We start from the raw sequence: 15,490 nt of genomic DNA, 5'->3' as shown, positions 1-15,490 counted from the left end.
CTCATACGATATCACATGACTGTTTTTTTTGCATCTTCAGCACCATGGACAGCGCTCGAAATGGCAGCGATTTACTGCTGTGAACGTGTTTTTGTTCTCGTCTGTTCTTGTCATGTGGAGAATTGCTGCCGACCTCCTTATGGAGAAAAAATGTAATAACGTGAATTTGTTAGAACTTCTTAATGTTTATTTGTGTGTATCATATGGCTGTAAGGCTGAGAGGCGATGCGCTAGCTAGCAGGGAAAAAATGCAAGGTCCTGTTCAATTTTAAACATTCCACAAACCATAGATATATGAATGCATTTTCATTATCAAGGCTGTCTGCTCATGTTAGGGACTTCCACATACATGTTTCCTGTTTCCTGTCTGCACACTGCAGGATAATGTATGTATGCCATCAGTTCATCCTAATAGTTATATTATGAGCCTCTGGAACTGTGAGCAACTTCATTTTTAAGACAATACATTAGCTTTTAGCTGACAATTCACTTTTGCCCCTGTTGTAGTCAGTCTTGGAAAATAAAATCAATGTTTTAAACGGGGGATGGGGTGGGGGGTGGGGGGTGGGGTGGGGGGTACTCCATCAGAAAGGCTTAGTTTTTCTGTAATTCCACCGTCGGGCCACAGAGGGGCGCTGTGACACACGCTTCAATCACAGTTTCATTCTCTTGACAACAGAATCACTGTTGTCAAACGTTGCTAAGGAAGTAAGGGAGCTGCTGCCAGATTATCCACTCCATCGTTCTCCAAACTGACCATTTTCCCACAAGTAGGTATGTTTCAGCGAATGACGGTGGAGAAATTCCACAGCTTGTGGACAGAAACTTCACCATTTGCCTGTTTGCTTGTCATTCAGACTGGTAGCCGTCTGTTAGCTCGGCTAGCTTTGATACTGCTGCTGTCTTTTTTCTAATATAGCTTCGCTACTTCCTACAGGCTTGAATAAAGATAACACAGTTCATTTAAGCGTTAATTTGGTGCCAGGCGGAGTCGATCGGTTTGCTTAGTGATTTAAAAGCTTGAAGATGAAAGGATTTTAATGAGCTGGCGCCAAGTTGAAGTGAGTTAGCTTTGTTAGCTGCGGTGTTTACCTTCTGAAATCACAGTAGCATCACTCTGTGCTTTACTGAGACAGGTTGACTGATGAACTCTGACTAACACTGAGACACACTATTGTATGTCTGCAGGTTTACCTCAGCTGTTCTCAGAAATGAGAGGATGACTGAGAATGGTCAGGACTGCCCCCTCCACCACATTGGCAGTGCTCCTGCTAAAGGGCACTCAGTTGTTCCTGACACCAAACCACTCAAGACCCCCCTCGTCGATGTCAAAACCAGCAATGAGCATGGGGCTGAGCTTAAACCTGCTGCCAGAAGCGTGCGGGGGGAGATCAGTCCGTACCAGCCTCGTCCTCCCTTGATACCCAGGCTGTCCAGTAAAAGTGGCTCAGTAGAGGAGACTGTGAGGAGCAGGAGACTGAGGAGCAGCCAGGAGAGCCTGAGCGACCCGGCCGAGACCGGCTCCTCCACGGACTCACTCAGAGAGGACCAGACTGTTACGGCTACCAGTGGCTTTGTTCTTGGTGCTGCTCCCTCCACCATCAGGTGCCACCAAGGCTCCGCCACAAGGCCCATCTCTGCTGCTGCTTCCACAGGCTCCCCAGTCTTTCGTGACAGAGGCAGCAGTCTCTCTGAGTATGAGAGGAGGCCCCACAGCCAGCAGAGCGACCCCACCGATCACTGGGGGAGGTCCGCAAAGGTGCGCCTGTCCCCAGTGCAGCCCACGGGGCCACTGCCTGCTCTGGAGAAGAGCTTTGCATCAACCACTTTAAGGGCGGCTAATAGGATTGACAGAGATTGCTTGGATTATAACGTGCTGGCCAGAACGAAGCTCGGAGAGAGACTGCACAGGAACCTGAGCGACAGCCGGCTTCTGGATAACATGGGGTCTGATAGCACCTCTGTCAACTCCATGAGATCCACATACAGCGTGCTCAACCCCATCCGACCTCAGGATGTGCGGAACAGGTACAGTATGCATAGTAGAGCAGAGATAAGACACACCTTCAGATGCTTTGTCAGGCTCTCTGTAGTTTCACAGACTGTGTGGTGTCTCCAAAAAAGGATACAAATAAGACAACAGGTGCATACTTTGGAACATTTTTGAGATGAAATTATTAATTCCAGACTTTCTGAATTATTATATGTTCAAGTGAAGGCATGCACAGCTGATTTTATTAGAATGAGCTCAGCTCCTCCTGTATGTTAAGCATGGGAATTACTTTAAGTCTACAGTCCTTGCTCTGCCCTCTTGGTGGTGCTGATTAACTCTGCACATCTGGAGTGTGGTTCTCAAGTTAGAGTGATTTTTAATATATGTGGGACATGGATTCACTCTGCATACAGACAGCACATCTTTAAGAGAGAAGAGGAGCATCACAGTGACGGATGATTAAACAGGGATAGGAAGACACGCGTGTTCTGGCATTTGACAGCAGGAGGAACAAAAAAAGCTCTTTGTCAGTTGTTTTGATGCTCAGTTTTTCAAGAAAAATCTAAATGTTAATGTTGTACAGTGTCTGGCTCAAATCAAACCTATCAGCTGCTGTGATTTTGCTTTCCGTTTGTCGTCTTGCAGGAGCTTTCTAGAAGGCGGCGTGATGGGGAACGGCGCTCTGCTCGGAGCTGAGGAGCTGGATCGCTACTTCCCCGGCAGGAGAGTGGGAATCTACATCACCACGTGGAACATGCAGGGAGAAAAGGTAGGAGAACGTTAAGACTGCTGCAGCTTTGAACACATCAGTCTCAGGCTTTTTACCGTGTGCCTGTCATCTTTAGGGCCTTCCAACCAATTTGGATGATCTCCTCCTTCCAACAGACTCTGAATTTGCACAGGACTTTTATATTATTGGGGTCCAGGAAGGCTGTCCTGACAGGTGGGCTGAATTCTGAAGTGCAAAAAACTCTTTGTTACTTTAAGCTCAGTCTGACTTATTGTGTGTATCAACGTTTGTGTGCAGGAGGGAGTGGGAGATCCGTCTTCAGGAGACTCTGGGACCGTACTACGTCATGCTGTATGCAGCTTCGCACGGTGTCTTATATCTCGCCACGTTTATCAGAAGAGACCTGATCTGGTTTTGCTCAGGTCAGTCATAGTGAAGAAGCTTTGAGAAGCTTCGAAGTTAAGAAAGACACAACTTTCAATAAACTCTCTGATGTTCTCATTATCATTATTATTTAATTATAAAAGACATTGAAAACAAGAGCTTCACTGGATCCAAAGTGAACAATTTTGCAGAATCATTTGCTTTGCACATTAACATCTCAAACATACATTGTAAATTATACTCTCTAAAAGTAGAACCTATTTTCAGGAAGTCAGTTCACCTAATTTTGATGAAGTGAGTAAAGTCAGAGTGATGATGGATGACAATGTGTGTGTGCACTAGTCCATCAAGCCTGTTAATACCTGTGATCAGAAGTATCTGATCCTCATGTCTGATGTTTGCTTTGTCTGCCCGTCACAGAGGTGGAACACGCCACGGTCACAACCAGGATCATCTCTCAGATCAAGACCAAAGGAGCTGTGGGCATCGCCTTCACTTTTTTTGGCACTTCCTTCCTCTTCATCACTTCCCACTTTACCTGTGAGTCAGATGTGTTTGTGAGTTTGTTGAGTGAATCTCCAGTTTCATCCCATCTGGCGTCAAAAGTACTCGAGCAAGACACTGAACCGAATGAAACCTATTCAATGAAAACTGTGGTTAAACACATAAACCCTGTTTGATCCTGCTGTTATCATGTTCCTCTTCTAGCTGGAGATGCCAAAGTTTATGAGAGAATCCTGGATTACAACAAGATCGTGGAGGCTCTGGCTCTTCCAAAGGGCCTTCCAGACACCAACCCATACCGATCCACACCATGTGAGACCTTCTCAATCACTTTGTATTGAATCTATTATAAATTTAATAGACCCCCTATGAAATTAATATATTTTATGTGACTTGTCACTGTGCCGTTTAATGAAAATTTGAGTGGCTTTAAATTTTTAATTTTTTCATCTGTAGCTGACGTGACCACAAGGTTCGATCAGGTCTTCTGGTTTGGAGATTTTAATTTCCGTCTGAGTAAAGACCGGGCCGACGTCGAAACCATGCTGAATCACACAGCCGGAGGAAACATGGCTTCTCTGCTGGACCACGACCAGCTGTCCAGGGAAATGAAGGAAGGTATGAGTGTAACCTGAACTCTGACTCTGAGCAAAGCTGTGGCAGAAGCCGTTGATCCTCACTCCGGATGTTCCTCCTCAGGTTCGATCTTCAAAGGCTTCCAAGAGGCACAGATCCACTTTCTCCCCACGTACAAGTTCGATATCGGCTGTGACGTCTACGACACCACGTCCAAGCAGAGAACTCCTTCATACACAGTGAGAACACGCAAGAGAACAAACAGAAAGACTTGATGATTATGACCTGCAGGAGGCTCCAATCCGGCCCACACACCACCATGCAAATTGTAAAACTTTCAAAGAAACATTGATTTTTTTTTAACACATTTATTAAAGGTAGCAAACACTACACAACACACATTTTATTGTATCTTTGCACCAGATTGTAGTTTATTTTAGTATTTACTAAAGTATATTAGTATATTTTTTGGTTTTGTGCCACAACAAACAAAATCTTCAAAGTTTGAATTTAGAAGTTATTATGGGAACAAAGGGAGACATTTGGATGTGACAGAAAGATGTCACAGTGTCATTTTATTGATCCAGCCCACTCCAGATAGATACCTTACAGACCCATATTGGATGGCAAATGAACAAATATGAGTGTTTTAACTGTCAAAACGCTCTCGTCTGTGTTTGAAGGACAGGATCCTGTTCAGGAACAGGCAGGCCGACGACATCAAAGTGGTCAAGTACACCAGCTGCTCCGACATCAAGACCTCAGACCACCGGCCCGTCATCGGAGTCTTCCAGGTCAAACTCAGGCCGGGAAGAGACAAGTCAGTCTCCTCACACTCACTCGCACACAACCATACTGAATGATCTCTATGAGAAAAGAAAAAAATCCCACAAGCTTGCAGCAATTAGCCATGACATTATGACCACTGACCAGATACTGTGTAGGTTCTTCTATTGCTCCAGATGACTGCATTGCACTCCGTGTTCTGATATTCTGCCAATTTCATTTCCCAAGGAGCCACACCATAACCCTCTGCTCAATGTTTATATATTGCCTCATAAAAGAAAAAACAATATGGCAGATATTTTTTTGTAAACTACTGTTCCTGCTTTGCATCAGTTTCTTGTTTTACCTCACATTTTGTTTAAAATTGGCAATTAAAAGTGTCACTCTTGAACACATTGGTCTGTAGTGTTCAATTTAAGCCTTTGACTTCACTAAATGAACACTCTATTGTATCAGATTAGAAATTGAAAATTGAAAGTTGTGAATGTTTGCGACACAATAAAGACAATAACAGTAAACTCTACCAGCATGGTTTATGTACAGTGAAATAAAATAAAGCAGCCATTTCTCACACTACAGCAAAGCAAGTATGTTACATACAACACTAGCATTAATTTGATTCATCATTTCAGAGCAAAATGAAAATATATTTGCTGCCTCATGTACCCACCTGGTGCCATAATGAAGAGATATTCAATGATTGTGCAGCTTTCTGTGTAACTGTGTGTTTTCTTTTTTTTTTTTGTGTGTTGGTCAGCATCCCTCTGGGGGCAGGACAGTTTGACCGAGGCCTCTACCTGGAGGGCATCCGGAGGAGGATCACCAGGGAGATGAAGAGGAGAGAGGCCATGAAGAGCCAAAGCAGCAGCACCATCTGCTCCGTCTCCTAGACAGGAAGTCCGACTGGTGCCAAAAGCAGCCGGCCCGAGGACCAAAAGAAGGAAACCAGAGGTGTCTTAACCACACAGGCGGAGGCCGAGTCCCGGTGAAGCTGGCTGTACCTGAGGGCGGGGACCTTGAGGTCAGGCAGGCTCGGTGGGCTCGGTCTCACGGATCATGTCATGCTCCAGTGTGGACCGGCGTAACCTTACAGACTCTTAACAGCACGCTTCTGTTTCTGTAGGTATTTATGAAGCTTCCTGAATTCTACCGCTGTGTTTCCACCAGAAGCGGGCAACGCGAATTCACTCGCGCAACAAATGATGCTCGAGTTTTATCGCTGGTACAAATATGCAAAAAACCCTCACGTCACTCCAAACCGTCACGTCCGTGACGACCTCCACGCTGATAGGCTGTCCTGGCGCGTCAACAAGCGAATTCGCTTGACAAGTTTATTTATTCGCAAGTTTAGAAATTCACGTCGCGTCCGGTGGAAACACAGCGTAAAATATCATCTGAATGCTACATCAGTGTTCACATGCCTTGTGTTTTTTGTCATCAGAACATTTAGATGTCTGCGACTGACTTGAATCTGCTCTCAGCTGAGCGTTTGGGGAGAAGAGGTGCTTTGATTGTGCATATTTCGGCTATGAGACCAAAAGCAGCACATTTTACATAGGAATGAGGTTACAGCTTGATTTCAGGGAGATCAAACGCATTCTCACTAAACTACTCCTAAAGGAACTCATTTTTTCTTTTCACAGGAAATAAAATATTTTATTTATACTGTAAAATTAAGTACTTTTGCTTTTATTAGGCCAAGTGATCTTCTGCAACAGAATCTTAATGCCTTACCTCTCATGGCTGTCGTGTAAACCCATGTAAACCGTCCATGTACTGTATGTATGTAGCACATTAATGAATGAACTGACATTTCCAGCATGAGGAGCAGTCTGCTCCTAAAGAAGTGCCTGTGGGTCTTGTTTCCATGTCATCAGGACCTCTTGTTGTTATCTGCAACTTTTTATGTGACCAAAGGCATAACATCCCATGAAAATAATAATAAAAAAACTGAAACTTGCCCATTTGTTATCTGGATTTTGTCAACATCAATCTAGCTAGTTGGGTTTTGAACGATTCATTCATTATCCAACATCAATAGGTGGGACGCGACATCAGCTTCTGAGATTCAAAGACGAAGCAGTCCTTCAAAAAACTGAAATGAAACACATTTATTAACATTGTGGAAAGGGGAAATATAGTTTGAGAGAATCCATTATTTACTCTGCATTTCACATACATTCCAAACCGTCTGTGTAACAAGTTGGTGACACAGCAGCCACCTTAACACCAGGCTACTATTGTAAGGTATTTTCTAATTCAGTTGAAAAATGTACGGTAGATGATTTTGCTACTGTAGCTTGTCTGCAGTCTTCACCCCCAACGTGCATTAAGCAGCTTTATCAGCCCGTGGCCTCATTGCTGGTTTATTGTTTTCCTTCCTCGGACCACAGATGGTCTGATCCACTCATCGGCACTACCTCAAATTTTTCCACTTTTTCATACCATAACTTTCTGCTCAGGATTTATTTCTTGCCTTTTTAAGAAAAAAAAAAAACCTCGGATTCTTCTCAGGTCCTGAGTGATGGGCCAGGCAAAGAGCAGTTCAGAAGCTACGTGGTTGCAAGGTCTCTGGTGTCTGCCACGGTGGCAGCCCCCGAATTGTGAACACAGGAAATAAGGGATGCCAGAAAGCTGAAGGAGTCCTGTCGAGTCTAGTTGACTCATGGGACTCCTGAAGCAGCTGGCGGGGACCAGCAGGCCAGGCAGGCTGCAGCCCTCGCAGTTCTGGAGGTAAAAACGTGGGTCTGGGATGAGTTTGAGGAGGCCAGAAAACCAGAAACCAGAATGTGGTTAATGGCTTAACCACAACAGAGGGGAAGGCCATATCCTGGTGAATCAGGCTGTTTCTGCCAGGTGAGGTGGCTCGGGCTCCTGTTTCAGATGCCTCTTGGACGCCTCCCTGGGGAGGTGTTCCGGTTCTGTCCCTCTGGGTGGAGCCCCTGGGGAAGACCAAGACACGCTGGAGAGACTATGTCTCTCAGCTGGCCTGGGAACACCTCGGGATCCTCCTGGAAGAGCTGGAGGAAGTGTCTGGAGAGAGGAAAGTCTGGGCATCCCTGCTTAGACTGCTGTCCCTGAGACCCGGACTGGGATAAAAAGTTGAAAACAAAAAGTCTTATTCACCAGTGGGTACAAGGACATTAACACATGTTATATATTCACTGAAGTCAGAACCACAGACATGGAGGTTTTCAGAGTGTGGAAGAAATGATTTGTCTCAAATGTATTTTATTGAAATAATCACTAGATTTTAGCAAAATGTTTTCTCTAATTTAAAGGACGAACCGATGTTGACAACCCTCTGAAGCCCTCTGGGCTGGCCCACCACACACTCTGAAAACCACTGGTCTGAAGTCTTTAGGAAGAATTAAATGCTTTGTAAAGACATGTGAAAAGTTAATGAGGCAAAGGAAATGCCTTTTTTGAAAGAAAGCTTTGGAGAAAGCTTTTTTGTGATTGCTATTCTGGCAGAGAGTGAGATGAGAAGACTGATACTGCTTGTAGCGGAGATTCTGCTTTCATTCAAAACTTGTTTTTCAGTACAAACGCTGTTTATCCTGTATCCAGTGTTCACGCAACATTGTGTTCACTCAACAAGCTGATCAACTGTATAAAGACCCGTGCGATTACCCTTTAGTGGCAGTCTACAGAACAGATTAGAATTTGCTTCCTGAAAGCAAGTGGAAAACAAAGAAAAACAAAAAATAATCTAGTGAATTAGTCTCTTCTTACTGCATCACGCAGGTGTATGGGTACAACATGGCAGTGCTCGCTTTCATTTAAAGAGTAAAAGTTACAACTGAAACTCAATTATGAACTGGATCAATCTCACAATCCGCCAAAATACCCAACTTTAATTGACCCTCATAACTCTGCTTATCTTCAGCCTGAGGCCTTCACATTGAAGACAGCAGAATCTCAGTCGAACCACAAAGTTGGTAACAGATCATTACCAAAGGGCTTCTTATAATTACTCTATGAACTGTTGCACTGGATTCTTCTGTGCCATTACGATCCACTATTGCATCAATATTCAGATATTTTACGGGTTCATTTTGCTGTTAGGAGGAACACGAAGGATGGAGAGTAACAGTGAAGACTTTGTTAGGATCTTATGGAACATGAAAACAGGTTTGGAGGGAACAGTAATTTCTGTATTGAGGTGAACTGTCACTTTAAATCCAGACTCCATCATGGCTTCTGCTCATTAACAATAAATACTGACTCTCCAGGTGTTCTGCAGACTACGATGTGACTTTGCTTGTGAATCTCCTCTATCAGGAGGACTGGGGTCAGAGCCCAGGTCTTAGTCCCCTCCCATGGAAGTGGGGGGGGCCTCTTCTGTGTGGGGAGGGAACGCTAGCGTAAAAGAGTCACGTTTCTTTGGGGGCGAGCTTATCGGAAGAGGCGGTACATGCGGGGCAGACGTCCATCCTTGCTGGACAGGGCGGCCTGGATGTGCTCGTAGGACGGCAGCTCCGTCAGGTCGCCGAGGGCCGCCACCGCCGGCTTGCTGCGCAGCATCTTGGTGGTCACTCTCTTGATGTCCCCGGCCGTCACGTTGCCTGGAAGCCATTCAACCGGTTGGTATACAGTACTTCCACATATAAGTGTGAAACAACAGGAGATTTTCCTCCAGTACTCACTTATAAGGTCACACAGCTCATGTGGCAGCTTTCTCTTTCCTGTGGAGAGAACCTGGCGACCGACGTCTTCAAAAATAACCGGCCGGGACTCCAGGTTCATCATCAGCATGGACTTCAGCTGAGTCTTGGCTCGTTCCAGCTCCATCTGGAAATACATGGTGAGGAAAATAATAACCGAGGTGCTTTAGAGTCAATTAAAACACCACAAACACAACTACACAAATCGCCAAAGAAGCAAAAAGGAATAAGACTTATCTCTTTTCTAAAATGGCCAAACACTAGAAACAGAAGAAGTCACTCAAAAAGACAAAGAATGAAAAAAGAAAACAAAAAAAAGCTAAGACAATTAAAGAGCCAGTTAAAGTACTAGGGCCTTGATAGAAAAACAAAAAATAATGTAAATTTCAAAATACTGAAATGAGGGGAAAAAAATTTAGAAAATAAATAAAAAATATTGAACTAAAATAATGGTATTGAATGTAAAATATAAAAGTAAAAAAAAAACTCAACGAATTACATAAAATTAAGTTAAACGCTTGATTTAAAAGAACACAAAGTTGCTTGTAAAACTGTTATTCATTCACTTTCTAATGTGTGAGCATGTTTTACCTCTCCTGCATTGCCAGCCATCTGAATAAACTCTCTGGTGATTATTTCCACCATTTCCCGCACCTGAGGAGGAACAGGAAGAGCAGTGAGCGTGTGAGCCACATCGCTTGCTTACAAGAGAAAGAATTCTTTGAAAATACACCACAAACCAAGGCAATAAAAACAACATGACAATAAGTGTCATGTAAATCCAAAGCTTTTTAGGCAATAAAACTGATAAAAAAAAAAGTAAAAACTGTATGTTAAATGCAATATTACGTTGTGGTGAAAATGCTTACTTCAAATAAATTTCAGACTATTGGAAAATCTGATTGTTTCCCCTAAAAATGATACTACATATTTATGAAGGATGCATTTGTTGGATGAGCAGCACAGCTAAGTAGTATATCGATTACACCCCTGAAAAAAAATCTGCCAATGGCATAAAGCACAAAAAAAACATCAATAGAGTCACTGAGGGAGCACATCATCAATGAAATCAGGCGGCTCTGAAGGGGCTGATCTCACAGACCGCTCTCTGACAACAGAGTAAAGGCAAAATATTCTACTTTTAACAAATATTTACAGCATTAACATGCGAGTGTTCCGACCTGTCTGGGGTCTGCGCTGGCGTGGATGCACAGCAGCCCGCTGTCCTCGTAGCTGTGATGGTACGAGGTGGCGTTGTACATCCAGTGATGCCTAAAAACCAGAAACCAGCAAAAATCTGTAATTGATTTGGACTGATGCTTGACACAGATGGTAAATGTAACATTAGAAATTACTGTTGAAGACACCCAGAGCAAAAAAAAAAAAATCCTTGCATACAAAAATGTTTGTAAATATGTGTGACTGTGAACAAGTATCTCACCACTACTAACATGTACAGCAGGGGGTAGAGGGGAATAACTGCTGATGTGTAAGACTGATTGACTCAACAGGTGAATTTCAGTGTGAAAATACCACAAACTAAATGTTTGACAGAAGTTTGAAGTATGAATGACCTGTCTGACTGCTGCAGTGAGATGTTGTGCGAGGTTTTCACCTGTTGAGGACGTTCAGGTACAGGCGGGTGAACATGCCTTTCCCCGGCCCCCCTGCAGAGAACGAGCCGCCTCCGCCCATCATCATGTTGAGGACTGCGAATGGGATGAAGTCTTCCTCCTGTCGTGGGAATGGGGTTTTTTCCTTCATTTTTTCTCATTTTAAATGTATCGTGACCCTCGTAAAAACCGTGCAGGGACCCACCAGGAAGGAGCAGCTCTCCAGGCCGATCATGATGTGGGTGAGCTCGGGGATCGGGGTGGGGCCGAGGCTCACGTCAGACATATCCTTCTCCATCTAACAACATGACACAGGATGGTAAGATCTCGCCTTTCAAACAACCTGGTCAAGTTCGTAAATTCTTTACTTCATATATCTCCAATTAGGAACTAAAATAAGCTTTTTTTCCTGAATTAAAAAGACAAAAATCATGAACATCAATTTGAAGACAACACAAAAACTAAATTCTCCCAATTTTATCTTTTGTCTATTGGATGAATTCACATTAACCTTGATGATGCCTCCAGTGTACTGAGCCACAGAGAGATCCACGCTGGTCGCTGAGCTCGCTCCCCACACCGGCTTCACGTGCAGCAGGTACTTCCTGGCACACTCCACCAGCTGCTCGTGCTCGATGCCCACCCCGGCCAGCACCATGCGCTCCGGACTGTAGTAGTTGCGCAGGTAGCTGTGAAGCACGTTCTTGTCGATCTTGTCCACGTTGTCTGCAGGACAGAAGCGTGGCAGCCCCACCGTGTTTCCTCGATATGCGGCCTGGAAGCAAACGACGCACGGTCACAGTAGTGTACACACACACTTCATCCATGAAGCTGCAACTTAAGATGCAAGAAGCTAAAATATTTTAAAATAAGTTGTTCACATTGGTATAGACTTCTGCAAATCAAGATTTCTTGCTATACACTATATTTGACAATGAACAGTCTGAATGTCAGTTGAAATGTGTGTATTATCAACACTCTATTAATAAACAAAGTGACATTTAACTTGTTAAATGAAACTATTTGCAAGAATTAATAAATCACTGGTTTCATGACTGATTTGGGAAGATATGAAAAGCATTTGAAACAAATTTTTATTGGCATTATTCTTTTATATCTGTTTCATTGAAAATAAATATCTTGATGAGTTAATTTTTAAACTTTACTTTTTAAATAAGGTTATCACCCATAACTCTCTGTGACTATTCCTGTAGAGTTTCTCTCACAATTTGTCTCTCTGTTAAAGAAGATTAAACTTCAGTGGCCTTACAATGATTCAAGTGACCCCACCTGTCACCCCAACAGCCCAGCTTTCTTCTGCTGTGAAAACAGACTGATAAAAGCCATAAACTCCCCCTCAGCTATGTGCTTCTGTTACAGTGTGGAAACCAGAGAGGTGCGACTCACAGCATGGATCATCTCGGTAAGTAACGGTTCAGGATCCGGCCTCATGTTTAGATCTTCAAGTTCAAAGCGCACAGCCATTCTGGTCATCTCGATCTCTTCATCTAGAGATCAAATGTGATAAAACCCTTAGCGGAGACGCCTCCACACGTTCTAGATGGTTCACCTGAAGTGAGACAAGCTTACCCAGCAAGCGAGGCTGCAATACAGCATCCGAGAGAAGACTGACCACAGTGTCCAGACCCTTCACTTCAGCGGACACCGCATACATGGTGGTGTCTCTGCACAGCAGCACATAACCATACAACACACACAAAACCAGCTGAGTTCACGTCCAGAGGGTTTAGCACACAATCATTACAACTTATAACACAGATACAGGAGCTGTGGAAATACCTTGAAGTCTGGCAGTCACAGATGCCTCCGTGTTTTTCCAACGTGAGCAGAATTTCATCTTTACTCCCGTACTGTGCTGTGGACTGATTACGAAAAATTTTCAGAGTTGTGTCAAACAGGTCCAACTCCTTAAACTTGAATATGATAAAATTCATGAGGCTTCACTTACAGAAAATGAGAGTTTCTCTAAAAAATGTGCTATTCCGCTTGGATACTTTGTTTCATGTCTGGAGCCTGAATTCACTAAAACTGAAAGAAACATAGAAAGAGGACACCCATGTTTCAATCACTCAAAGCCAGGAATGTTGTAATCACCATCATTTCCATACTAAATCCGCAACTCACTTCCAACTGTGCAGAATTGACCAAACTTGTTCTGAGAGGCAACCTTGAGGCCGTTCTCTAGAGTTGTTATCTTGGTCTCATATTTTTCTTGACCATCCACGGAGGCAAACACCGGTTTGGGGATCCCTGGCAGAGGCGTGGACAGGGAGATATTTGGGTAGCCACCACCACTGCTGTACTTCCTGTATGCTGCGATCCCAAACCTTGGACAACAGAAAAGTAGTGATGATGATGATAATAAATAAATAAATAATAATATTGATGACAATAACAATGATGATAGAGTGGAGAAGAGGAATTACGCAGCTTTCAATAGAAACACGAGAACTCTCCAATGCTTCTTTGCATATCAAATTAATTCCAATATTATGGCAGCTCCAAACACTGTTAATAGTCAAATTCAAATAAAGCTCACAAAAAATATGAGATATGTGTTGTGCGAGAAATAAAATTGATAGCATACTACTACTAATAATAATTAATTAGTAAAAAAACAAGAAATTGTCTTGGGCAGCACGGTGGCGCGGTGGTTAGCGCTCTTGCCTCACAGCAAGAAGGTCCTGGGTTCTAATACCGGCCGGGGCTCGGGGCCTTTCTGTGTGGAGTTTGCATGTTCTCCCTGTGTGTGGGTGGGTTCCCTCCGGGTACTCCGGCTTCCTCCCACGGTCCAAAAACATGCATGGTAGGTTAATTGATCACCCTAAATTGCCCCTAGGTATGAATGTGTGAGTGAATGGTTGTTTGTCTATATATGTCAGCCCTGCGACAGACTGGCGAACTGTCCAGGGTGTACCCTGCCTTCGCCCACAGCAGCTGGGATCGGCTCCAGCCACCCGCGACCCCGAAAGGGATAAAGCGGTGGAAAATGAATGAATGAAGAAATTGTCTTCAAGGTTTACAGATAGCATATAACATTTGAGGGATTGATGACAGGTGTCTAAGTGTTGTTGACGTCCTACTTAACTTCATATATTTTGTTTACAGTAACATAATCACCCTGAGCTCAGTCGCATTTAAGTTTATATCTATATCAGTTTAGCCAAGACATGAATAGGAACTCAACTAAGCTTGAATAGTGTCCAAACCAGGGCAACTAACACAGACAGCATTAAACCAATGCTGTCTGTGTCCCTAATCAAGTAAACCCCCAAACATATCACGTGGTCAAGTATCACAGAAATCAGTAACTCAAAAAGACATCTGTGAGGAGCATCGTGTAGGCTGCCTTCCTATTAACTTTAATTTCTGAGTAGTGATGTAACATTAACCCAACACTTAGCAACATGCTAACTGCAGGAGCTAATCTCTGCTGATGGAGCCGCAATGAACCCGCAAGAGTGAGTGAGAACCTTCACGTGGACTGTGTTGAATGTACCAAGTGTACAGTGTTTCTATGTGGTGCCCAGATTGGGTGACGATGAAGGAAAGTTGGTAGGAAACGTGTTACCTTTGAACCCGACTGAGGCTCCTGCACTTCGACATGTGAGTCGCCATCTTGGACCGTCTGTGACTGGAAGTGAACCCGGAAGAAGACAACACCACGGAGACGTCCCGTTGACGTGCACGCGAGTGCTTCCGCCATATTGGACCGGGCATTAATGTCTCGCGGAGGAAGCAACCGGATATTTCATTAGGTATTTGTTTGGTTAATATTGGTTTTAAATCATGTTGAGTTGTGCTGCATTTAATTGTACTAACAGGTAGTTCAATGGATGTAGGAAAACCTTTCACAGGTAAGAAACAACACTAAACCTGCATCTCTCTTCTAATCGATTAGCTTTCCCCCCACCCCCACCTTCTTCCTTCAAAAGTAAAGTTTTAACAGGGAGTTTTTCCTTTCCACTGTCACTTATGTTTGTTCATGTCAAACTGTTGGGTTTTTATTTGTAAAAGAGCCTTCAAATGACTGTGTTTCACTTGGCACGATATAAATAAAGCTGAATTGAACTTCTTGGTGAGTTGTGTTATGCATATTACAATGTCATGATAATTTAAGTGAAAGCTCATAGTGTGAAATAATAATATTTACATTATAAATGTCTGATAATTCAATATGATGCAGTTTATTTTGTTTTTAAAAAAACAACATTGC

The 15,490-nt window shown here is 43.5% G+C and overlaps 2 protein-coding genes across 3 annotated transcripts; one reads left to right on the top strand and one right to left on the bottom strand.

Annotated features, from left to right (window-relative positions):
* The first annotated feature begins 682 nt into the window (after positions 1-682).
* On the top strand, positions 683-6,909 carry inpp5e (inositol polyphosphate-5-phosphatase E). 2 transcript variants are annotated; one of them, XM_030105066.1, is made up of 11 exons: positions 683-774; positions 1,189-2,028; positions 2,639-2,762; positions 2,839-2,936; positions 3,021-3,145; positions 3,528-3,647; positions 3,816-3,923; positions 4,068-4,229; positions 4,311-4,426; positions 4,871-5,007; positions 5,731-6,909. In XM_030105066.1, exons 2-11 carry the CDS (start codon positions 1,220-1,222, stop codon positions 5,861-5,863), a joined length of 1,932 nt encoding a protein of 643 aa, XP_029960926.1. In that variant the 5' UTR covers positions 683-774; positions 1,189-1,219; the 3' UTR covers positions 5,864-6,909. The 2 variants fall into 2 exon arrangements, with proteins under 2 accessions (XP_029960926.1, XP_029960927.1); XM_030105067.1 differs by having other exon boundaries at positions 687-770.
* Positions 6,910-7,076: 167 nt separating this feature from the next.
* Positions 7,077-14,909, bottom strand: pmpca (peptidase, mitochondrial processing subunit alpha). The gene is made up of 13 exons (XM_030105488.1): positions 14,846-14,909; positions 13,399-13,601; positions 13,223-13,302; positions 13,054-13,136; positions 12,844-12,938; positions 12,661-12,761; positions 11,765-12,028; positions 11,459-11,551; positions 11,256-11,374; positions 10,822-10,912; positions 10,232-10,294; positions 9,623-9,767; positions 7,077-9,541 (listed from the first exon to the last, which is right to left on the bottom strand). The coding sequence occupies exons 1-13, from the start codon at positions 14,890-14,892 to the stop codon at positions 9,372-9,374; spliced, it is 1,554 nt and encodes a 517-aa protein (XP_029961348.1). The 5' UTR covers positions 14,893-14,909; the 3' UTR covers positions 7,077-9,371.
* Positions 14,910-15,490: the final 581 nt, after the last annotated feature.

Source organism: Salarias fasciatus, chromosome 12 (genome assembly GCF_902148845.1).
Source record: "Salarias fasciatus chromosome 12, fSalaFa1.1, whole genome shotgun sequence".
Classification (NCBI taxonomy): Eukaryota; Metazoa; Chordata; class Actinopteri; order Blenniiformes; family Blenniidae; genus Salarias; species Salarias fasciatus.
Note: the sequence above shows the minus strand (reverse complement) of the source record. Positions and strands in the feature narration are given on the sequence as shown.

Bases quoted from the DNA above. Each gene is read 5' to 3' on its own strand.
- inpp5e (XM_030105066.1), top strand. From the start codon at position 1,220: ATGACTGAGAATGGTCAGGACTGCCCCCTCCACCACATTGGCAGTGCT. The intron at 2,763-2,838 runs GTAGGAGAACGT...TGTCATCTTTAG, and splicing joins GGAACATGCAGGGAGAAAAG to GGCCTTCCAACCAATTTGGA. The intron at 3,924-4,067 runs GTGAGACCTTCT...TTTCATCTGTAG, and splicing joins CCCATACCGATCCACACCAT to CTGACGTGACCACAAGGTTC.
- pmpca (XM_030105488.1), bottom strand. From the start codon at position 14,892: ATGGCGACTCACATGTCGAAGTGCAGGAGCCTCAGTCGGGTTCAAAG. The intron at 12,029-12,660 runs GTGAGTCGCACC...GTTTGCTTCCAG, and splicing joins TTACCGAGATGATCCATGCT to GCCGCATATCGAGGAAACAC. The intron at 10,295-10,821 runs GTCGGAACACTC...GTTCCTCCTCAG, and splicing joins CCAGCGCAGACCCCAGACAG to GTGCGGGAAATGGTGGAAAT.